General features: G+C 39.4%; 1 protein-coding gene across 2 annotated transcripts in view; it reads right to left on the bottom strand.

The window, feature by feature from the left end:
• Window positions 1-2,195: 2,195 nt before the first annotated feature.
• LOC100659080 (cytochrome P450 3A8-like) overlaps window positions 2,196-26,017 on the bottom strand; it is a 53,440-nt gene continuing 29,618 nt past the window's right edge. For both annotated transcript variants that reach the window (XM_064295982.1, XM_023555934.2), the window contains exons 8-13: window positions 13,303-13,430; window positions 12,153-12,219; window positions 7,479-7,639; window positions 5,568-5,794; window positions 3,248-3,410; window positions 2,196-2,291 (exon numbers count right to left, since the gene is read on the bottom strand). In XM_064295982.1, coding sequence (XP_064152052.1) covers window positions 2,196-2,291; window positions 3,248-3,410; window positions 5,568-5,794; window positions 7,479-7,639; window positions 12,153-12,219; window positions 13,303-13,430 — 842 coding nt within the window. The remainder of the gene's footprint in view (window positions 2,292-3,247; window positions 3,411-5,567; window positions 5,795-7,478; window positions 7,640-12,152; window positions 12,220-13,302; window positions 13,431-26,017) is intronic.

The following is a 26,017-nucleotide window of genomic DNA, read 5'->3' on the forward strand; positions in this document are numbered from 1 at the left end:
CTGCATCTACAAGCCAAGGAACCCCTGGGGCCACCAGAAGCTGGGAGGGACAAGAAAGGACCTTCCCCTGGAGCCATCGCAGACAGCATGGCCCTGCTGACTCCTTGAATTCAGACTCCCAGCCTTCAGAACCATGAGACCATGCATGTCTGTTTTTACAAGCCACCTACCCTGTGGTATTTTGTTACTCACCCACAGGAAACTAATCCTACATGTTCTTTACAGAACAGCCTGGAATTTTGTTGTCGGGTGCCATCGAGTAGATTCCAACTCAGAGCTACCCCATGGAACAGAGCAGAACTGCCCCATAGGGCTTCCCAGGCTGTAATCTTTATGACAGCAGATCACCAGGCCTTTCTTCTGCAGAGCCACTGGGTGGATTCAAACCTCCAGTTTTTAGGTTAGCAGCCAAGCACTTAACTGTCGCACCGCAAGGGCTCCTGCTCGGAACCTTAGACATTGCATTTCTGCAGAGGACCCCTGGCTTCCTTGGAACGGCCCACCCACAGACGACTTCAGGGTGTGGTGCCCAGCAATCTTCATTTAAAAGCATGGCTGATCTCTTGTTTTCCAGAGGAAATGAAAATGCTCGTAGTTATCAGCACATCATTTAACAATTCATCACCACGCTGGCTTCTGACCAAGTTGACTTATGATTCCAGCAAGACAGAGCACCCCTAGCCTCCAGAACAGCCTTCAGAGTTCCCTGCAACAGCCATTGAAGATAATTTCTCTGCTTCTCTGCCTCTGTATTAGTTATCTATTTCTCTATGCCCTAAAAGTGAATGGCATCAAACAATAATTTTATTATCTCCATTTCTGTGGGTCAGTAATTTCGAAGTGGCCTAGCTAAAGGGCTCTAGCTTGGGGTCTTTTGGGAGGTTGAGGTCAAGATGCTGGCTGTGGCTGCAATCAACTGAAGGCTTGATGGAGTACATAATCCACTTCAAAGAGTGCTCACTCATATACCTGGCAAGCAAAGAATGATTATTGCTGAAAGTTCCACTTTTTTGGCATGTGGATACATGAGTACCCTTATAACGTGGTCACTGGCTTCCCCAGAGTGAGCGATCCAAGAAGGAACAAGATGAAAGCCAAATTTCTTTCCTGACTCAGCCTCTGAAGTCACACACCACCTTTTCTACAACATCCTAGTGGTTTCACAGGTCATCCCTATTCATATGGGTAGAGACTACACAAGAGCATGAATACCAGGAGGAGGAAATCACTGAGGGCTCCCTTGAAAGCTGCCAATCACCGCCTACAACTACACAGTTGCACTACTAAAAAGAATGCTGGGGAGCACAAAAGTTTGGTGCCAAGCAGATCCATCACATAATAGGTGCTTAGCAATGTCAGCCCTCTCCCCCTTCCCATTTGTCTTCTTGTACAAACCGTATGGCCAAAAGTCACCACTGCTCAGACCTCAGCACTCTTTCCTCTTAGCTGATCCACAACCTCACTGCCATTTCCAGTGATTCACAGTCTCTTATTACTTCTCCAGTTTCCCCCAGTCCTCATCTATCTTCTGGGTTCTATACATCTTTCTCTAGCTGAAGTAAAGAAGGGATGTTCCAGTTATCTATTGTGGCTTAAAACACCACCCAAGAGCAGTGGATTGTAATGTTCCTTTATTTTGCTTATGAATCTGGGGTTGACTGGACCTAGGTGGGCAGTGCTTGCTTGGGGTCTCTCATGTGGTTACAAACAGACTGGGGTTGGTGTCGTATGAAAGCTTTCTCACATGTCTGTGCATGGGATGGCAAGATTTCAAAATCAGGCAGATGGAATGCCTGGGGCTCCATTGGCTTTCCTGTCTCTCTAGATAAATAAATAGATAATACATAAATAATGGATACATACATACACAGCTATAGATGATAGAAAACTAGGTAGCCAGGCAGGTAGGTGAGTAGATAGGCAGACAGACAGAAGTACAGACAGATAGATAAATATATAAGAGAACCAGGTAAACTGAATTCACACTTCTGGTACTGATTTGGTCATCATCTTAATATCGCAGAACATATAACACTGTGTGTGGACACTGAGAAAGCTAAATGAATGGACAGAATACATAATCATTCATCAAGGACCATCTTTATTTCTGAGATTTATTCAAAGAGTCAATACAGGTCTCTGGTTATCTGGAAAACAACTTCTTTGAAGAACAAAGCAGAATTCCTTAGGAAAAGTTAGGCTCCACTTGCATGTCCATCTCTTGACTCAAACTTTATAACAATAGGTCCTTCCGGTGCCAGGATTCTTTCCCTGCCTAATTTTAAGGGGATCTGCAACAATGAAATAAGCATATTGAGAACCAATAAATGAAGCATCAACGACAACGACAAAAGCAAAGTAGACAAGGTAAGGACAATACTGCTCTACAAACATGAAACCGAAAACCAAACCCGTTGCTGTTGAGTCGATTCCGACTATAGCGACCCTACAGACCAGAGTTTCCAAGGAGCACCAGGTGGATTCAAACTGGTGACCTTTTGGTTAGCAGCCATAGTACTTAACCACTATGCCACCAGGGTTTCCAACAAACAAATAAACATTATTTTCTTTACCCTATCGTATAAACCGTGCCAAGGCTAGACAGTGAAACTATTATCCATCCATTCATTCAGCAAAAGATTAACAAACAGAACCACGTTAGTTTCTGCTCTTTTTAATTTAAATTACAAGTAAAACTAACAAATTTTCAAAATTTTCACTAGATTCTTAGGCATTATTTCAAACTATTCTTGCAAAGCCACATGAAGTTAATTTTGTATATACTGAAACTTGCAAGATAATCATAAGCAAGAATTATACACTTTTAGAGCTTTATGCCTTTGTTTTCTAACACCTTCTAGAGCTCCCAAGTGTAATATAAATGATGAACTGCTGATGATGTACAGTCTTTCACTAGTAGCTGGACTCCCTCAGTGCACTGTCACTTCAGTTTTAGCCCAACCAACACTCTAAAACTCTGATCTTGGTTGAATGAAGGGCAAGCAAATTTTGGAGGAGTGTGAGTAGCACTGACCCTTCACTGGGATTCTGCCCCATCCCAGGTATACCACAGATCTACGTTCTGTGAGGGCTGAGTCCCCTGTTTGTATACACCTAATCTTCAGATAGATTCTATGGCCAATGGAACAACTTATTAAAACATTGATGAGCACATTTTTTGTATAGATCCCTCAGTTTAAAATGCTCTTAATGAAATATTATTTATGCAGAGAATTTGCTGCCTAACCTGTGTTTCTTTACAAGGTTTGACGGAGAACTCTTGCAGAATTTTGATGATAGCAAGCTTCATGTTCATGAGAGCAAACCTCATGCCGATGCAGTTTCGGGGTCCAGTTCCAAAGGGCAGATATAAGTAAGGATCTACGTTGTCCTTGTTCTCCTTACTGAACCTGGTTCCACAAGAGTAGACAAAAACAAGTTAATGAAGCATGAAAACCACAAAAGCTACATATCTGGGGTTCTCACTTAGAACCCTCAGCTAACACTATACAGGATACTTTCACAGACTAGTCACTGAAGTCCTACTATGGCTTTTTAGCTACGAGAATTGGAAACTACAGATCCTTTCCATTCCCCTTACACTATAGGAGCTTTCAGCCTTGTTGAGGAGATAAGATGAATGCTGTTTACTAGAAAACACATCTTTAAACACTACAATTACACTCAAGGTGGTGAGATTTTAGCACTATGAAGTGCCCTTGGGAAATAAGACTCAATGAAGGAAAGTAGGTTCCTGTCTCAACTCACACTTGTGTTGGCGGTATTCTCATTCAGAGCAGAAGAAGGAGAGAATGCTTCCCACTCTGTATTGTTTTTGTTTCCTTCTCTTCTTCATTTCTCTCCTCTTCTCCTCTCTACTTTCCTCTCTTTTTTAATTACTTTTCTTCATTCCTCTATTCTTATTCTTCTCTTCATCCTCCTCTTCTTCCTCATCCTTCTGCTCCTATTCCTCCTTCTTCTTCATTGTCTGTCTCTCTCACTAATAGAACAGGTAAAGTCACGTAATTTACACAGAAATATGATGCTACCATACTATAGTGTAATCACTGATTTCCTTCGCAACCTGCTCCACAAGGCTATACATTTTCTGAAGACTGGACTCAATTTAATGCAAATTTGATTCCTAAATATTTGATTATATTAAGGAAAACAGTATTGATTGGGGAATATGATAACGGCATTGTTAAAAGTTTTTTCAAGAGTCCTTCTAATTTACAGTACATTGTAGAATAGTTACAGGTTAAATAATGTGATGTGCTACAAAATACAGAGGGGGGTAGTGGGGCCAAGTGAATATGGCCAGCAGCCATGGGTTGATGGTTTGGGGGACTGGTGATGGGCACATGGAGTCACATTAATGGTATTTATTTTAAAAATTCTTCATAATGGACAGTTTTTTTTTTTTAAACATTTAAAGTTCTCACTGGTCCAGTCCATAACACATGTTGTTGTTGTGGTTAGGTGCCATTGAGTCAGTTCTGACTCACAGTGACCACATGTACCGCAGAATGAAACACTGCCCAGTCCTCTGCAATGCTCACAATCATTGTTACGCTTGAGCCCATTGTTGCAGCCACTGTGGCAATCCAGCTCATTGAGGGTCTTCCTCATAGTAACACATAGTAAGCACTTAATGTTTGTTTGATTATTGAAGGAACCAGAGAGAAGTACAGTGAATGGTCTCTGGTTTTGTGGTATGAAGCTATAGTGGGTGAAACTGAAGAGCTTGGAGGAACCATAGAAGTCTCCTGCTCCAGAAAACACAGGACTTAGTCAACTTAGATTTATGCTTTCTACAAGTCCTTTCAGGGTTAAGGAATTCTCCACTGTCAAAAAAAATGGAATGAGTAAATGCTTCCTAACGTTGATTCAGAGAGCTAAAGAGAGCAGCACGGGCAAACTAGAAAGAAAGAAAAAAGACTACATAAATAAAATAAGAAAGTGATTAAATAAATTATGCTATGTGTATACAACCATCAAAAGTTGTGAAATACTTACAAAGGATACTGTATATAGTCTGCTGTTAAATAAAGAAAACAGTTATAAAAACAAAATATGATACTCTTCTAATTTTTAAAAATATGTATATGCAGAGAGAAAACCCTGGTGCCATAGCGGTTAAGTGCTATGGCTCCTAACCAAGAGGTCAGCAGTTTGAATCCGCCAAGCGCTCCTTGGAAACTCTATGGGGCAGTTCTGCTCTGCCCTGTAGGGTCGCTATGAGTGGAATCGACTTGATGGCAGCATTTTTTTCCTGGATATGCGGAGAAAAACGTTCATACCACATACATCACATTATTAATGAAGATTATCTAAATGTGTTGGGACTATGGATGTATACAGTTTTTTTTTTTTTTTTTAGTCTACAGTTTGTAAAATTTTGACAAAAACCAAAGATCATTTTTGTAAGAAAAACAAAGCTTCCAAAAAAGATATGTAAGTAAATCCTTGTACAGTCACAGGTATGTCATCTAAGCTAAGAGATGTCAGAATGTGCTCAGACCAGCCTGGATCAGACACGGTTCCCTTTCCCAGGGGTCCTGTACCTTTCAGGCATGAACTTCTCAGGCTCTGGCCAGTGTTCTGCGTCTCGGTGAAGAACAAAGATTGGCACCATCACGATTGTCCCTTTGGGAATGGTCACTCCATTGATTTCAATATCTTTCTTACAGACCCTCTCAAGTCTGCCAGCGATTGGGAATAATCTGAGTGTTTCGTTCACCACCATGTCAAGATACGCCATCTGTAACGTGGCGTCATACGTCGGAGGTGCCTGGGAAGAAACAGAGTTCAAAAGGTTGAGATTCAACTCAGTCTAGGCAGTACTATTGAAGTTTTAGGATCTCCAAAGAATATCTTACAATGATGAAGGACCTTAGCATTTACAAATCATTTTTACATCTACCATGTTCCTTTGACCTACTCAACAGCCCAGTGAGATGGGTGGAGCAGTTATGAATATGGGAGACACTCAGGAAAATCCTCTAAATGGGGCCTGAAATCTCCAGTATTATCATGTGGGGATTTCTTTCTCTTGTTAACAAATGTGACTAACAGACTATGACTATTACTTTTAAGTAATGTATGTGCAAGTTACAGTACCTTTTAAAAGGAAGGCCATATATGTATACCAAAGTAAGAGAAAAATTAAACGGCCAGATCCCCAATTTTATATCAGACTTTGTAGTTCAGAAATACTGCTTACTAACTCTTCTGATATTTATACCAGCATAGATACATGATAGATAGATAAACAGATATAGATGATAGATTGATTGGCTGATTGATAGATAGCTAAGGCAGAGAGGGAGATGTAAAGAGAGAAAGAGAATATGGAGAGAAACTCTTCTGATATATACCAGCATACATAGATGATAGAGGATAGATACATAGATGGATTAATGGATGGACGGATGGATGGATAAATGTATGGATACATACATGTATACATGCACACATACATACACAGAGAGGCAGATAGATAGATGATAGACAGATAGATACATAGGCAGAGAGAATATGGAGAGAAACTCAATGTTGTACAGAAACTGTGTAAATGATTTGGGAAGAAACTAGTCCTTCTTATCCCAAATATGAGATAAGAAGGCTATATGATTGGATGGTACCAGGGCTCACAATTTCAGCTCTGGGGAAATTTATAAGGAAGATCAGAACCCCACACTGGGGCCACCATCTTTTGCTGGGACACTCTCCTAGTTGCTGCTCCAGGGTTTAGCTATGCTCACTCACTGCCAAACAAGCTACTCTAGCCCCACAGGCAAGATCTATTCACATCATAAAGAATTCCAACTTTGCAGATATCTGCAAATAGTCTAGGCAACACGTGGCTATCCCTTGGTGCTGTATTTCAGAGGCAATGTTATAGAGGTTAAGACTTTGGCTCTGGGCAAGGCACACAGGAGCATATCTTGGCTTCCTCACATCTCTCTATATGACCCTGGGAAACTTATTCCCTCTCTTAGCAACTCAGTTTTCTGATATGATACATGGAGATAATTATAGTCACTAGGGTCGCTATGAGTCGGAATTGACTCGACAGCAATGGGTATCTCATAGGGTGCTGTAGTAGACATACACTGCTCACTAAATATCCATTGAGCCTCCCACATCTTCCAGCCCACATGAAGTTAGAGGAAGCCAGATTATCACCTTTGTGAATGGGCTGCGATCTGAGGTGAGGTATGTCAATTTGGCACCAAAGAATTTTGAGAGCCAGTGTGCAACACTTTAGGTCTTTATTCCTTCCCCTCCCCCCCTCCCCAGTTACCATGATGTCTTCATGTTCCAGACAGTGCAGCTGCAAGATGCACCACTTGTTCATTATGCAAGATCATCAACACTTATGCTTTTTGCAAAATCTCCCCTTAAATGTGGTGGGAGGGCATTCTTGCTAAGGCTCCACCTTCACCCTCTCTCTTCATGCATCATCCACTCACCTTATTGGGAAAAGCTGCATCAATCTCCCTCTGCAGTTTCTCCTGAATATCAGGGTGTGTGGCCAATAAATACATAACGAAGGAAAGAGCAGTGCTAGTGGTCTCATAGCCAGCAAAAATAAACATAATTGATTGAGCCACGAGCTCCGTATCAGTCAGAGCTGAAAGGAGAGGAAATGTACTTTAGGTAAAGCTGGTCAATGTGAGAAACGTCACAGTGTAGATGAAGAGAAACCCTAATAAAATATCCAAATCCCCAGGGGAATAATGGAAAAGAGGTTCAGGGTCACACTGGGAGTAGTTTACATTCTCATATCTATCTTAGAGATATAGAAAAAGAAAAAAAACTGTTTTAATCTGGTTATCCCAGGATTTATACTATTTTTGACATTTTGCTCTTAGTTATGCCACCTGCACCACCAACACAGGGGGTAATTTCAAGAGACAGCACTTCCACCTCATGTACAAAGTGTTAGCGGTATGACTTTGGAGGATCCTAAAAGGATTTTAGTTACAACTAAAAATCTTGAGGAGCATTCTCCCCCAAGAAAAAGTTCAATTATTCTATTTAAAGTATAGTTTAATTTCTTAATAGAGTTTGCTATACTATAGCTTCATTGTAGGGAAAATTAAAGATATTTTCATCTAAACACATTTAGGGAATTTTAAGGGTACAGCACTGGGGTACAGAAAACTCTTGCTACTCAAAGTGTATTCTACAGACCAGCAGAACCAGCATCATGTGGGAGATTTTAGTAATGAACAATCTCACACCCTACCTGGAAACTACTGAATCCAAATCTGCATTTTAACATAATCCCCAGGTAATTTTTGTGCACAGTCTAGCTTAAGAAATATGAATGCCATCAAAAGTCCTCAAGTAAAAGAAGACCTGAGGTATAAGTCTTCAAAATGGATGATCACAGATACGTACAGGAACTACAGACATAGACAAGAAGCTAGAAGAGTGGATATTTACCTGTGTGAGGTGATGACTCACCTGGTGAAAAAACAAATTGACCTTTGGTCTTGGTTCCTGAGAGATAGACAACACCTGGCTAATGAATGGGGGATGACAAGACCAAAAGGGACCACCTGGGGGACCCGATGTTAACTAGCCTCAGGAGGCGTGATGCAATCTATCATGGCCATAGAAGGAGGCCAATAAGAGCCCTGAAATGGAGGCCTGGTTGCTGGCCGTGGATGGCCCTCTTTGGGTCATGGAAGCTCCATGAAGGGACCCTTCCCAGACTTTACCTTATACGTCTGTTTGTTTGTATCCTTCTTGGTTGTAATATAACTTTAGGCATAAATATGGTATACTGTCTGTGAGATTCTCTGAGTTGTTCAACAAATTATCAAGCCCACTATGGCAGTGAGAGCCAGTTGGGAGCACCGCCTCTTTCTAATTTGTGAGCTCTAATTTAACCTACCTCTGGTTGGTTAAGGTCAGAGAATTGCTACATGGAAAGCTGGTTGAAAGAAGGCATCCTTCTAACTTGTGAGCTCTGACCCACCTGTGAGCTTTAGGGTTGGAGATAGAGTGACACATGAGTGGCTGGCAACAGGATGAAGAAGTCGAAAGGTGAGGACTGAATCCATCGTCACATTTTGAAGATTGAATTCGTGCTAATCCTGATCATGCAGTTGACCACAAAGGTCTAATTTACCCACTTTGCCCCTTACTTAATGCAACTCTAATCCAATCAACGGCGTTAAAATAGCACAAGAATAAATGTGTCAACAGACAGGCATTGTCCACTGTGAACTATGGAAATATAGGGTCCAATGAGTAAAATTAGCAATGCTTATTCAGTAAACACCAAAATGGCATCTTCCTCAGGACGTGCCCCCTCTATTTGCTCTATTTATGCAAACCAAGCAGTCTTTGTGATCATAAGTTGGCCTCCCTCTTGGTGTTTCTCCTGAACAAAGCGAAGCATGGTCAAGGTGTAGTCTGTTGACTGGGGCTATATTAAGACCTTTAGATACCTGGAGCACTGAAATGAATATGATGCCTACCCCCACCAAGTATTTCATACCTAAAAACAATAAGAAATGTGTAAAGTAAAGAGTTCTGACTTCCAAATGATGGCTTCTGTGATGCTGTTGTGGGTAAATACAACTCTCAAATTCTTTTCCCCACTTAGAATGTACCCCACTATATTGAATTATAATTGGAGTACAAACTCTAGGTTTAGAGCTCTGTTTTACGATATAGTAACAATTAGTCCCATGTGACTATTTGAACTTAAATTTTAATTAATTAAAATTAAATGAAGTTAAAAATTCAGTTCTTCAGTAGCAGTAGCCACATTTCAAGTACTCAATAGACATATTTATCTAGCAGTTACTGTATACAGCAGTGCAGATAGAGAATATGTCTTTGATCATTGAAAGTGTTTTTGGACCTAGTAGATAAATAGAAATAGAAAAAGAGATAAAGAGACAATATGTAGATAGGTGACTGCTATAGATGATAGCTGGATATAGATTGTGATAGTTCCTGTTATCCGTCAACTTGATTAGGCCATGATTCTTGGTATTATGTAATTATCCTCCTTTTTGTAATATAATGTGATGACCTCCATGATGTGATCTGAAGTGATCAACCAGTCATTTGCAAGGGGAGTTTCCTCAGGGATGTGGTCTATAGCCAATAAATGTCTGGGCATTCTGGCAAAGCACACTTGCTTGTTCTGGATCCTGTTTCTGGCTCATCATCATTTGACCTTCAGTTCTTGTCACTTGAGCCAGCGGCCAACCATCTGATCTGCCAATGCTGGGTTCATGGGCCCCTGAAGCCACGTTAGTCAGGAGACACCTCCAGCCAACATCTGACCCACCAACTTTGGGATTTATCAGTCACCACAACAGCATTTCCTTGTGATAAATCTACGTATACATAAACACTTCACTGGTTTCGCTTCTCTAGAAAACCCAGCCTAAGACATAGGTGACAGAGAGAAAGAAAGACAGATAGACACACAGATAGATAGATGCAGATGTAGGCACAGTTATATGTTTTTTTACAGTGATGAGCTTAAGTCAGCTCATCCTTTTTCTCTAAATTCACTTGTTAAATATTCAGAAATTTTGTGAATTGATTGTCAGGCCATTGGAACTTAGCATTTGAACCTGACAGAACTATTTATGCCATGGATATAGACTATTAATTAGGGCCCTCCCCCCGCCTTTTTTTTTTTTTGGAAAGAGCCACTTGGTATCACTGGAAATGAATGTATATTTATGTTTCTCAGCTCTGTGTCAATATATTTCATTTTCTTAATTTTGTCCATGAGAAGATCTAAAAGCAAAGAAGTCCCAGTAGCAATGAGCACACCTAACCCCCAGATTTTGGTTTCTCAATACCATTTCCTACTAAACCGAACCAGGGCTTCTTGCAGGTACGACTGATTTCTGGGTTGATCAAATGAAATAGAAGAAAACCTGGCATATCTTATGCTTGAAAGGAAGGAAATACTCAGAAAATGATAGTCATATAAAAACAACACAGCAATCACTTTGAAAGAGCTTCCACTGAACAAACCTGAGGCACTCTGATTATCAAAAGAAAACATAATAGTGTGAGAGTAAAGTAAGAGTTTATGAGCCCATACAGACGTAAATAAATAAATGAGGGAGAAGTAAAGTTCTCCCTTACAGTGGAATATCAACTCATAAAAATGTTTAAGGAAGGGTAGAATTAGAAAACACCATTTTGCAACCATCATAAAAATAATTGCTTCACTCAATAATCAGTGGATGTCCCAGAGGTCCTGGTCCCCAGACCTTCTGTTAGCCCAAGACTGGTACCATTCCCAAAGCCAACTCTTCAGACAGACATTGGACTGGACTATATGATACAAAATGATACTGGTGAGGAGTGAGCTTCTTGGCTCAAGTAGATACATAAGCCTATGTGGGCATCTCCTGTCTGGAGGAGAAAATGGGAAAGCAGAGGGGGACAGAAGCTGGCTGAATGGACACGGGGAGAAGGAGTGTGCTGTCTCATTAAGGGGAGAGCAACTAGGACTACATAGCAAGGTATATATAAATTTTTGTATGAGAGACTGACTTGATTTGTAAACTTTCACTTAAAGCACAATAGAAATAAAAAATAATAAAATCAGTGGATAATAAAACTAGTATATGAAAGTTTGAAGAGAAGCAATATAATTACCTATTCTCAAAGGCTCTCTTGACCAAATTAATTATTAATGAGAAATAAACTTTACAGTAGATTAAGCTATTGAACAACTTTAACCAAGAGCTCCAAGTTGGCATCACCAATATTGGGACACCATACTTCCTGATGTGATGGCTTGAAGTAAACTTCAAAGCAGGAGTTCTGGCTAAGGGTTCTGGGAGAAGCCTAGAAATCTACATTTGAGACAATCTCCTGGAGGTTCTAATGTGGGTGATCCACAGAACCCTGAAAAACTTCCATGCATGAAATTCTTGTTTTATGGTTGTCCTTCAATCTTTGAACAAAGTTATGTCTGCCTACTTTCGGATAACGCCTCTGACTATCATTTCTAATTTCTGAATGTGTCCCTTTCTTTAATTGGGCAGAAATTCTCATGTGTCTTGAAAGCTTCTGACACATTTGCAGATCAACTTCCCTCCTCTGAGTCACCCCATCAGTAGCCGTTGAGTCACTCTCCTAGTTACCTTTCTGGGGTGAGATTTCTTTGGTCTCCTGGGAGTCCATCATCAGCTGAAGCAAATCCACTCGGCGCTGGAAGCAGAAAGAGAAAATCCATTGACACAAAGTGCAGTACTTGACCTCATTCCTGAGAGTATGGCCCCTTAAAGTCCATGAAGTCAGGCTGGTTTTGCCTGAGTCACCAGTGAACTGAAAAGTACATTTGCAAATCTTAAGGAGTAAGATGTTTCCCTGGGAGAAATCTACCTACCATATCTCACTGCTTTTGGGAACTTGTCCTCCCTGACGCTTGGCTTTCTTGACTTTTGAACACAGCTTCCTAGCCAAAGAGCTGTCTGCTCCTTCTCCTGCCATACTTTTTCACTCAAGAAAACAATTCTGACCTCAGTCTTTTTGTACTTTGGCCTTAATTATATGCCCTCGCTTAGCCTTGTATTACTTCTTAACCAATGACAACACAGATTAAACTCTGACATTTCCAGAGCTCATCTGCTGCTTTCTGTGAGCATCTTCCAATACCACACCCTCCCCAAACTCTACACAATCATCAAGGACACCCTGGGGTAGCCGGACCTGCTTCCCTTACCTCCAGACATTCTTGTGCTGCTCTAAGGCAAAGCTAAGTCAGCCATCTGACAGCCCTAAAGCCCAGAGAAGACTTCTGCCCTCTTTATACTATGAGAGGGTTGGAATTTAACCTGGGTGATAGTCCACTAGTTAACCTAAGGTCCCTTCCGTTGGATAGTGTGTAGAACTTGAGGCTTGGAATTGAAATGATTGTTTATCAATCAAGAAATGGATAAACTATAATACCAGTAAATCAATATTTCAGCAGTGATTTTTATCATTTGATGATATATTGAAGAAATGGGAAATGGTACTTTTTTTAACCTCAGCAATGTTTATGCAGCAACATATTAATTATCAAGGCAATTATTAAATATTAAAAACTGTATCTATGACTCATTTTTATCTCCTTCCCATTTCTAGCATTCTTTGTTCCTCCCAAAATGTAAAAACTCTCTTGCTCTAAACCCTTCAGTTCTCTACATTCCTTTTTTTAAATGAAGAAAAGTACCCAAATCACATATATACATATATAAATCATCAAAAAGTGAACAGGAACGCTTTCATGTAACCACCACCAGATCTTACCTTTTGATTATCTTTAAGGCGGCTTTCTTTAATTCTTTGTACAGATTTTGTGAAAAAATCAGTAGCAGCTCTTGGGAACACAGAGATTTTTAATGCTTCACAAATTGGAATAAGGAATGGAAAGAGTGCTGTAGGGAAAAAAAGAGAAAAAAAGAAATAATAGTGAAAATGCACATTTTCCTGGAACAATTATAACTTGCTCTATCAATCAGAAGAATGAAAGAGACCAGGATTCTCATTCAGGAGCCATTTCTTCCATGGCCCTTAAGTGGACTTCCAGGCCAGTGGCTGAGAACAGTGGCACCTTCCCCATGCTTGCACCAACCAAAGGTACATGATTAACTATCCTGACCTCTTTGTCTTTTATGAGCTGTGCTAGAGTCTCTTTGGGTAAACCAGACTATAGTCTGCTTCTTTAATTAATAACACTTTTCTAGAAATAACAGTAAAAAAATTAACACAAATTATGAAATGAAATTAAAATTCAACAAAAGAGAAAATTAGGAAACTCACAAATATGAGGAAATTAAGCAACACTTTCCCATACAATCAGTCACAGAAGAAATTACTTTGAGATTAATTAAAAATGAAGATACAACAGACCAAAATTATTGGTATGCAGTTAAAGGAGTGCTTAGATGGAAAATTATAGCTGTAAATGTCTATATTAAAAATAAGAAAGATCTCAAATCTGTAACCTAATCTTCCACAAATCAATTGTATTCCAATACAATGCAATGAACAATATGAAGATGAAACGTAAAAAGTATTCCATTTTCAGTAGCATCAAAAACAATAAAATATACAGGAATAAAATTTTTAAAAGGAGAGGAAAACTTATACCCTTAAAAAACTGTAGAACATTGTTAAAAGGAATTAAAGACCTAAAAAAAAAAAGGAACACATCCCATGTTCATAGATCAAAAGACTTAATATTGTAAAGATGGAAACACTCCCCAAGTTGATTTACCGATTCAAAACATTCCATAGCAGAACCCTAGCTGGTTGCCTGGTAAGAATTGACAAGTTGATTTAAAATTCATACTGAGAGGAACAAAGAAAAAATCAGTACCACAAAAAAAAATGACAGAAATAAACTCTGCACTATCAATAATCACAGTGACTGTAAACAGTTTAAATACACCACTAAAGACACAGAGAGTGTCAGAATGGATTAAAAAAAAAAAAGACCCATCAATATGTTGTCTGCAAGGATACACCGTAGACACAAAGACAAAAACATACTAAAAATCAAAGAATGGAAAAAACAAAAAACATAACAAGCAATCAGAAATCAAAAAAGAGCAGGGGTGGCAATACTAATCTCAGATACAATAGAATTTAAGGCAAAACCCACCATAAAAAACAAAGGAGGACATTATATAAGGATTAAAGGGACAATCCACCAAGAAGACGTATCCTTAGTAAATACCTACACACCCAATAATAGGGCTCCAAAATACATAAAACAAACTTACAGCACTGAAAAGAGAACTAGAGAGTTCTATAGTAATAATAGGAGACTTCAACACACCATTCTTGGCAAAGGACAGAACATCTAGGAAAAAAACTCAAAAAAGACCAAAAAAAAAAACAAAACTGAAGGTCACCATCAATCAACTTGACCTCATAGACATATACAGAATACTCCACTCAACAGCAGCAAAGTATACACTCTTTTCCAACTCATGGAACATTCTCCAAAATAGACCACATTTTAGGCCATAAAGCAAACCTCAATAAAATCCAAAATATCTGAAATAATACAAAGCATCTTCTCTGATCACAATGACACCACAAAAGTAGAAATTAATAACAGGAAGAGCAAGGGAAAAAAATCAAAGACTGGGAAACTGAATAGCAACTTGCTCACAAACCACTCAGAAAAGGGAAGAAATCAAAGAAGGAATTTTTAAAAATTCCTAGAATCAATGAGAATGAAAACATATTTACCAAAACCTTTGGGACACAGCAAAGGTGGTACTCAGAGGTAAATTTATAGCAATAAACGCACCCATCAAAAAAAGAAGAAAGGACGAAAATCAAAATTTTAGCCCTACAACTCGAACAAATAGGAAGAGAACAGCAAAAGAAGCCCACAGTCACCAGAAGAAAGGAAATAATAAAGATCAGAGCAGAAAGAAATGAAATAGAGAAGAGAAAAAAAAATAGAATCAACAAGACCAAAAGTTGGTTCTTTGAAAAGATCAACAAAATTGACAACTATTTGTCAAACTGACAAAAGAAAAACATTAGGGGGAGCAAATAACCCACATAAGAAATGAGATGGGGGATGCTACTACAGACCCAACTGAAATAAAAAGGATCATAACAGTACTATGAAAAACTATACTCCAACAAACTTGAAAACACAGAGGAAATGGACAAATTTCTAGAAACACACTATCTGCCTAAATTAACATAAACTGAGGCAGAACCTATGAACAGCCCCATAACAAAAGGAGAAAATGAAAAGGTAATTTTTTTAAAATTCCCCAAAACAACAACAACAACAAAAAGTACTAGCCTGGATGGCTTCACTGGAGAATTCTACAAAACATTCAGAGAAGAGCTCACAGCAGGACTACACAAACTATTTCAGAGTATAGAAAAGGAAGGAGTACTCTCAAATTTATTCCATGAAGCCAGCATTACCCAGATACCAAAGCCAGGCAGAGACACCCCCAAAAAAGAAAATTACAGACCAGTATCTCTCATGAACAGAGACACAAAAATTATCACCAAAATTCTAACCAGTAGAATTCAGTATCTTATCAAAAAAAAAAAAAAAAAAAACACAAGATGACCTAGTGGAACTCATACCAGTAAAGCGGTGATAGCACAGTGGTTAAGTGCTAACCAAAAGGTAGGCAGTTCAAATCCTTGGAAACTCTATGGGGCAGTTTCTACTCTGTCCTATAGAACAGCTATGAGTTGGAATGGACTCAATGACAATGGGTTTGGTTTTTGGAAACCCTGGTGATGGAGTGGTTAAGAGTTCAGCTGCTAACCAAAAGTTTGGCAGTTTGAATCCACCACGCACTCCTTGGAAACCCTATGGGGCAGTTCTACTCTGTCCTATAGGGTCACTATGAGTTAGAATCAACTTGACAGCAACAGGTTTGGTTTTGGGTTTTTTATGCAAGGATGGTTCAACATTAGAAAATCGACACAATCCACCACATAAATAGAACAAAAGAAAAGAACCACATGATCATCTCAATTGATGCAGAAAAGACATCTGATAAAGTCCAACATCCATTCCTGATTTAAAAAAAAACTCAATAAAATAGAAATAAAGGGAAATTCCTCAACATAATAAAAAGGCATCTATACAAAACCAACAGCCAATATCATTCTCAATGGAGAAAGTCTGAAAGCATTCCACCTGAGAACTCTAACAGGACTAGGATGCCCTTTATCACCACTCCTATTTAACATAGTGCTGGAAGCCCTAGCTAGAGCAGTAAGGCAAGAAAAAGAAATAAAGTACATCCAAATTGATAAGGAAGAAGTCAACCTTTCCCTATTTGCTGACAATATACTACGCATACAGAACGGTAAAGATTCCACAAGAAAACTACTGGAACTAATAGATTCAGCAATGTGGCAGGATACAAGATCAACATACAAAACTCAGTTGGATTCCCATACACCAACAAAGAGAACTACCAAAAGGAAGTCAGGAAAACAACACCGTTTATTATAGCACCTAATAAAATAAAATGCTTCCGAATAAATCTAACCGGAGTGCAAAGGACCGACACAAACAAAACTACAACATGCTACTGCAAGAAACCAAAAGAGATCTGCATAAATAGAAAAACACACCACGCTCATGGATAGGGAGGCTCAACATTCTAAAGAAGATCTACAGGTATAATGCAATCCGGATCCAAATATCAACAGCTTTCTTTAACAAGATGGAAAAACTAATTATTAAACTTATAGGGAAAGGAAAGAGGCCCTGGATAAGTAAAGCATTATTGAAGATGAAGAACAAAATAGGAGGCCCAACACTACCTGATCTCAGAACCTACTATACAGCCACAGTAGTCAAAACAGCCTGGTACTGGAACTACAACAGAGGCATAAATCAATGGAACAGAATTGAGAACCCAGACATGAATCCATCCATCCACGGACAGCTGATCTTTGAAAAAAGCCCAAAGTCCATGAAAAAAGGGGGGAGGGGAGAGAGTCTCTTTAAGAAATGGTGCTTGCAAAGCTGGACGTCTATAAGTAAAAAAAAAAAAAAAACAGGACTCATACTTCATATCATACACAATAACTAATTCAAAAAGATCAAAGAACTAAATATAAAAACTATAAAGATCATGAAAGAAAAAATAGAGACAATGCTAGAGGCCATAATATATGACATAAATAGGATACAAACCATAACTAACAATGCACAAACACAAGAAGATAAACTAGACAACTGGGAGCTACTAAAAATTAAACCCTTATGTCTATCAAAAGACTTCACCAAAAGATTAAAAAGAGAATCTAAAGACTAGGGAAAATTTTGGAGCTACAACATATTCGACAAAGATCTAATCTCTAAAATCTGTAAGATACTGCAACACCATAACAATAAAAAGACAAACAATCCAATTAAAAAATGGGCAAATGATATGACCAGACAACCCACCAAAGCAGACAATCAGGCGGCTAACAGATACATGAGGATATGCTTGTGTTCATTAGCCATTAAAGAAATGCAAATCAAAACCACAATGAGATACCATCTCACCCCGACATTACTGGCACAAATCAAAAAAATAGAAAATAATGGATGTTGGAGAGGTTGTGGGGAGATTGGATCTCTTATGCACTGCTGGTGGAAATATAAAATGGTACATCACTATGGAAAAACATATGGCGATTCCTTAAAAAGCTAGAAGTAGAAACACCATATGTTCCAGCAACCCCACTCCTTGAATATATCCTAGAGAAATAAGAGTCATCATACAAACAGACATATGTACACCCATGTTCGTTGCACCATTATTCACAATGGCAAAAAGATGGAAACAACTTAAATGCCTATCAACAGATGCATGGATAAACAAATTATGGTATATACACAATGGAATACTATGCATCAATAAAGAACACTGATAAATCTGGAAAACATCTCAAAACATGGATGAATCTGGAGGGCATTATGCTGAGTGAAATAAGTCAATCACAAAAGGACAAATATTGTATAAAGCCACTATCATAAAAACTCAAAGAAATGTTTACACACAAAAACAAACAATCTTCAATGGTTACAAGAGAGGGGAGGGGTGAGGAGGGAAAAACACTAACTAGATGGTAGGTAAGTGGTAACTTTGATGAAGGGTAAGAAAGTACACAGTACTGGGGAAGTCAGCACACCTTGACCAAGGCAAGGTCATGGAAGCTTCATAGACACATCCAAACTCCCTGATGGACCAAATTACTGGGCTGAGGGCTGGGGACCATGGTCTCAGAGGACATCTAGCTCAATTGGCATGACATAGCCTATAAAGAAAAAGTTCTATATCCTACTTTGGTGAGTGCCATCTAGGGTCTCAAAAGCTTGTGAGCGGCCATCTAAAATACTCCACTGGTCCCACCCTGTCTGGAAGAAGGGAGATTGAAGAAAATCAAAGACACAAGGGAAAGATTAGTCCAAAGCACTAACGGACCACAACTACCACAGCCTTCACCAGACTGAGTCCAGCACAGCTAGCTGCTGCCCGGCTACCACCACCAACTGCTCTGACAGGGATCATAGTAGAGGGTCCTGGTCATAGCTGGAGAAAAATGTAGAACAAATTCTAACTCATAAAAAAAGACCAGACTTATTGGTCTGACAGAGACTGGAGAAACCCTGAGAGTATGGCCCCCGGACACCCTTTAAACTCGGTAATGAAGTCGCTCCTGAGATTTATCCTTCAGCCAAAGATTAGACAGGCCCATAAAAACAAAATGAGACTAAACGGGTGCACCAGTTCAGGGGCAAGGATGAGGAGGCAGGAGGGGACAGAAAAGCTGATAACAAGGATCCAAGGCTGAGAAGGGGAAAATATTGACATGTTGTGGGGCTGGTAACAAATGTCACAATATGTGCATCAATTGTTTAATACGAACCTAGTTTGCTGTGTAAACCTTCAACAAAATCTAAGTACAATGTAAAAAAGTAAAAATTTTATGTTATTTATCAACAAGATTGTCAAATTTGAACAAGCTTATTCATGTATCTCCAAAAATAGGAAGTTAATTTGCTCAAAGAAAATGTAAGGAAATGAAAAATAAATAAATTGAAATTAAGAAGAAAAAAAAAGGAAATTCTCCATATTTGACTTTGGTGAGTAGTGTCTGAGGTCTTTAAAGCTTTTGAGCAGCCATCTAAAATACGTCTACTGGTCCCATCCCATCCAGAGCAAAGGAAAATGAAGAAAACCAAAGATACAAAGGAAAAGTAATCCAAAGAACTAATGGACCACAAGTACCACAGCCTCCACCACCCTGAGCCCAGAGGAACTAGGCGGTACCCAGCTACCACCACTAGTCACTCTGACAGGGATCACAATAGAGGGTTCCATACAGAGAAGGAGGAAAAAAAACAGAACAAAATTCATATTCACAAAAAAGGACCCGGCTTACTGCTCTGACAGAGACTGAAGGAGCACCAAGGCTATGGCTACCAGACACCTTTTTAACTCAGAACTGAAATCACTCTCAAAGTTCACCCTTCAGCCAAAGATTACACACGTCTATAAAACAAACAATAACGCACGTAAGGAACAGGACTCTTAGCTCAATCATGTAAATGAGGCCAAATGGGAAACACCTGCCCGAAAGCAAAGACAACAAGGTAGGAAGGAAGAGGAAAACAGGACAAATGGAAACGGGGACCTTGGACTGGAGAAGGGGAGAGTGTGGACACATCTTGGGGATTGCAATCAACGTCAAAAAACAATTTGTGTATGAATTGTTGAAAGAGAAACTAATTGGCTGTGTAACCTTTTGCCTAAAGCACAATTTAAAAAAAAGATTTATATTAAGATTTTTTTAGCAATAATGAAGAATGAGGGTGAAGTATGACACTAAAAGTGGATTTTAAATTAATAAACCTAGAATGGAGATCTCTCTAAAGAATAAAATACTCTGGACAAACATTAAAAAAAAAATTCAGGAGAAGGGGCCAAGATGGCGGACTAGGTGGACACTACCGCGGATCCCTCTTGCAACAAAGACTCAGAAAAACAAGTGAATCGATCACATACATAACAATCTACGAACCCTGAACAACAAACACAGATCTAGAGACGGAGAACGAACAAACACGGGGAGGCAGCGATTGTTTTCAGAGCCTGGAGCCAGCGTACCAGTCAGGTGACCTTCGGCGCCCGATTTGGGGCAAAGCCCAGGGCGGCAGACGGCACAAACAAGGGGCCTAGCCCTGGCCCCCGAACTCATTCCGGGAGTGGGTCCAGCTGGTTCTCGCAGGCGGAGGGGCGGCACAGCCGGTGGGAGAAGTCCCCGGGAGGCAGTGACTGGTCTTGGAGTGGGGAGAACAGCGTCCCAGATAGGGAGCCGTCCCGCCGGGATTTTGGCGGGGCGCGAGCTCGGGGAGCAGCTCCACCCCCCTGAACTGACCCCGGGGGGGGCCCAGCTGGTTCGCACGGGCGGCGTGGTGACGCAGCCTGTGGGAGAAGGCCCCGGGAGACAGTGACGGGTCTTGGAATGGGGAGAGTGGCGTCCCAGCCGGGACGGGCGGTCACGGCGCAGGCCCGGGAAGCTGCTCCGCTTGCCTGAGCTGACCCCGGGGGGGAGCCCAGCTGGTTCGTAGAGGCGGCGCGGCGACGCGGTAGGTGGGACGGGGAGTCCCCGGGAGGCAGCGACTGATTTTGGAGTTGGGAGTGCACCGCCCCAGGCTGGCAGCGGAGGATCTGACCGTGACTCCAGTGGGCCAGACCCCCCGGGGGCAATCTCCACACAGACAGCACACATAGGTAACGCGCCCCGCGGAAATCTCAGGTATAATAGTCATTCCAAGCGAGACTATATTCTGGCTATATTCTGAGGTGCTACTCTCCTATCTCTCTGATCCCTCCCCCGCCCTCCCCAGGCGGCTTCATTAACATCTGAATAGCCTGAGCCAGAGGGAGAACTCTGATAGGGATCTGACTGCATTTTTTTTTAGCGGATTTTCTGGAAAAACTAGTTTCCCAGTGATGGCTCGGAGACAGCAGTCCATATCAAACCACATAAAGAAGCAGATCATGACAGCTTCTCCAACCCCCCAAAGAAAAGAATCAAAATCTTTCCCAAATCAAGATACAATCCTGGAATTATCAGATACAGAATATGAAAAACTAATTTACAGAATGCTTAAAGACATCACAAATGAAATAAGGCAAACTGCAGAAAAAGCCAAGGAACACACTGACAAAACTCTTAAAGACCTCAAAAAGATTATTCAAGAACATAGTGGAAAAATTAATAAGTTGCAAGAATCCATAGAGAGACAGCATGTAGAAATCCAAAAGATTAACAATAAAATCACAGAATTAGACAACGCAATAGGAAGTCAGAGGAGCAGACTCGAGCAATTAGAATGCAGACTGGGACATCTGGAGGACCAGGGAATCAACACCAACATAGCTGAAAAAAAATCAGATAAAAGAATTTAAAAAAATGAAGAAACCCTAAGAATCATGTGGGACTCTATCAAGAAGGATAACTTGCGGGTGATTGGAGTCCCAGAAGAGGGAGGGGGGACAGAAAACACAGAGAAAATAGTTGAAGATCTCCTGACACAAAACTTCCCTGACATCATGAAAGGCGAAAGGATATCTATCCAAGATGCTCATCGAACCCCATTTGAGACTGATCCAAAAAGAAAAACACCAAGACATATTATCATCAAACTTGCCAAAACCAAAGATAAACAGAAAATTTTAAAAGCAGCCAGGGAGAAAAGAAAGGTTTCCTTCAAGGGAGAATCAATAAGAATAAGTTCAGACTACTCAGCAGAAACCATGCAGGCAAGAAGGGAATGGGACGACGTATACAGAACACTGAAGGAGAAAAACTGCCAGCCAAGGATCATATATCCAGCAAAACTCTCTCTGAAATATGAAGGTGAAATTAAGATATTTACAGATAAACACAAGTTTAGAGAATTTGCAAAAACCAAACCAAAGCTACAAGAAATACTAAAGGATATTGTTTAGTCAGAAAACCAATAATATCAGATACCAGCACAACACAAAGTCACAAAACAGAACGACCTGATATCAACTCAAATAAGGAAATCACAAAAACAAACAAATTAAGATTAATTAAAAAAAAATACACATAACAGGGAATCATGGAAGTCAATAGGTAAAAGATCACAATAATCAAAAAGAGGGACTAAATACAGGAGACATTGAACTGCCAGATGGAGAGTGATACAAGGCGATATAGAATGATACAAGTTAGGTTTTTACTTAGAAAAATAGGGGTAAATAATAAGGTAACCACAAAAAGGTATATCAACTCCATAACTCAAGAAAAACGTAACGACTCAACTAACATAAAGTCAAACACTATGAAAATGAGGATCTCACAATTTACTAAGAAAAACGTCTCAGCACAAAAAAGTGTGTGGAAAAATGAAATGGCCAACAACACACATGAAGGCATCAAAATGACAACACTAAAAAACTTATTTATCTATAATTACGCTGAATGTAAATGGACTAAGTGCACCAATAAAGAGACAGAGAGTCTCGGACTGGATAAAGAAACACGATCCATCTATATGCTGCCTACAAGAGACACACCTTAGACTTAGAGACACAAACAAACTAAAACTCAAAGGATGGAAAAAATATATCAAGCAAACAATAAGCAAAAAAGAAGAGGAGTAGCAATATTAATTTCTGACAAAATAGACTTTAGACTTAAATCCACCACAAAGGATAAAGAAGGACACTACATAATGATAAAAGGGACAATTGGTCAGGAAGACATAACCATATTAAATATTTATGCACCCAATGACAGGGCTGCAAGATACATAAATCAAATTTTAACAGAACTGAAAAGTGAGATAGACACCTCCACAATTATAGGAGACTTCAACACACCACTTTCGGAGAAGGACAGGACATCCAGTAAGAAGCTCAATAGAGACACGGAAGACCTAACTACAACAATCAACCAACTTGACCTCATTGACTTATACAGAACTCTCCACCCAACTGCTGCAAAGTATACTTTTTTTTCTAGCGCACATGGAACATTCTCTAGAATAGACCACATATTAGGTCATAAAACAAACCTTTGCAGAGTCCAAAACATCGAAATATTACAAAGCATCTTCTCAGACCACAAGGCAATAAAACTAGAAATCAATAACAGAAAAACTAGGGAAAAGAAATCAAATACTTGGAAAATGAACAATACCCTCCTGAAAAAAGACTGGGTTATAGAAGACATCAAGGAGGGAATAAGGAAATTCATAGAATGCAACGAGAATGAAAATACTTCCTATCAAAACCTCTGGGACACAGCAAAAGCAGTGCTCAGAGGCCAATTTATATCGATAAATGCACACATACAAAAAGAAGAAAGAGCCAAAAGCAGAGAACTGTCCCGACAACTTGAACAAATAGAAAGTGAGCAACAAAAGAATCCATCAGGCACCAGAAGAAAACAAATAATAAAAATTAGAGCTGAACTAAATGAATTAGAGAACAGAAAAACAATTGAAAGAATTAACAAAGCCAAAAGCTGGTTCTTCGAAAAAATTAACAAAATTGATAAACCATTGGCTAGACTGACTAAAGAAATACAGGAAAGGAAACAAATAACCCGAATAAGAAACGAGAAGGACCACATCACAACAGAACCAAATGAAATTAAAAGAATCATTTCAGATTACTACGAAAAATTGTACTCTAACAAATTTGAAAACCTAGAAGAAATGGATGAATTCTTGGAAAAACACTACCTACCTAAACTAACACATTCAGAAGTAGAACAACTAAATAGACCCATAACAAAAAGAGAGATGGAAATGGTAATCAAGAAACTTCCAACAAAAAAAAGTCCTGGCCCAGATGGCTTCATTGCAGAGTTCTACCAAACTTTCAGAGAAGACTTAACACCACTACTACTGAAGGTATTTCAAACCATAGAAAATGATGGAATACTACCCAACTCATTCTAAGATGCCACCATCTCCCTGATACCAAAACCAGGTAAAGACATTACAAAAAAAGAAAATTACAGACCTATATCCCTCATGAACATAGATGCAAAAATCCTCAACAAAATTCTAGCCAATAGAATCCAGCAACACATCAAAAAAATAATTCACCATGATCAAGTGGGATTTATACCAGGTATGCAAGGCTGGTTTAATATCAGAAAAACAATTAATATAATCCATCACATAAATAAAACAAAAGGTAAAAACCACATGATCTTATCAATTGATGCAGAAAAGGCATTTGACAAAGTCCAACACCCAGTTATGATAAAAACTCTTACCAAAATAGGAATTGAAGGAAAATTCCTCAACATAATAAAGGGCATCTATGCAAAGACAACAGCCAATATCACTCTAAATGGAGAGAACCTGAAAGCATTTCCCTTGAGAACGGGAACCAGACAAGGATGCCCTTTATCACCGCTCTTATGCAACATCGTACTTGAAGTCCTAGCCAGGGCAATTAGGCTAGACAAAGAAATAAAGGGTATCCGGATTGGCAAGGAGGAAGTAAAGTTATCACTATTTGCAGATGACATGATCTTATACACAGAAAACCCTAAGGAATCCTCCAGAAAACTACTGAAACTAATAGAAGAGTTTGGCAGAGTCTCAGGTTATAAAATAAACATACAAAAATCACTTGGATTCCTCTACATCAACAAAAAGAACACCGAAGAGGAAATAACCAAATCAATACCATTCACAGTATCCCCCAAGAAGATAAAATACTTAGGAATAAATCTTACCAAGGATGTAAAAGACCTATACAAAGAAAACTACAAAGCTCTACTACAAGAAATTCAAAAGGACATACTTAAGTGGAAAAACATACCCTGCTCATGGATAGGAAGACTTAACATAGTAAAAATGTCTATTCTACCAAAAGCCATCTATACATATAACACACTTCCGATTCCAAATTCCAATGTCATATTTTAAGGGGATAGAGAAAGAAATCACCAATTTCATATGGAAGGGAAAGAAGCCCCGGATAAGCAAAGCATTACTGAAAAAGAAGAAAGTGGGAGGCCTCACTCTACCTGATTTCAGAACCTATTATACAGCCACAGTAGTCAAAACAGCCTGGTACTGGTACAACAACAGGCACATAGACCAATGGAACAGAATTGAGAACCCAGATATAAATCCATCCATGTATGAGCAGCTGATATTTGACAAAGGCCCAGTGTCAGTTAATTGGGGAAAAGATAGTCTTTTTAACAAATGGTGCTGGCATAACTGGATATCCATTTGCAAAAAAATGAAACAAGACCCATACCTCACACCAAGCACAAAAACTAACTCCAAGTGGATCAAAGACCTAAACATAAAGACTAAAACGATAAAGATCATGGAAGAAAAAATAGGGACAACGTTAGGAGCCCTAATACAAGGCATAAACCGAATACAAAACATTACCAAAAATGATGAAGAGAAACCAGATAACTGGGAGCTCCTAAAAATCAAGCA

This window comes from Loxodonta africana, chromosome 12, assembly GCF_030014295.1.
Source record: "Loxodonta africana isolate mLoxAfr1 chromosome 12, mLoxAfr1.hap2, whole genome shotgun sequence".
In the NCBI taxonomy this organism is placed as follows: Eukaryota; Metazoa; Chordata; class Mammalia; order Proboscidea; family Elephantidae; genus Loxodonta; species Loxodonta africana.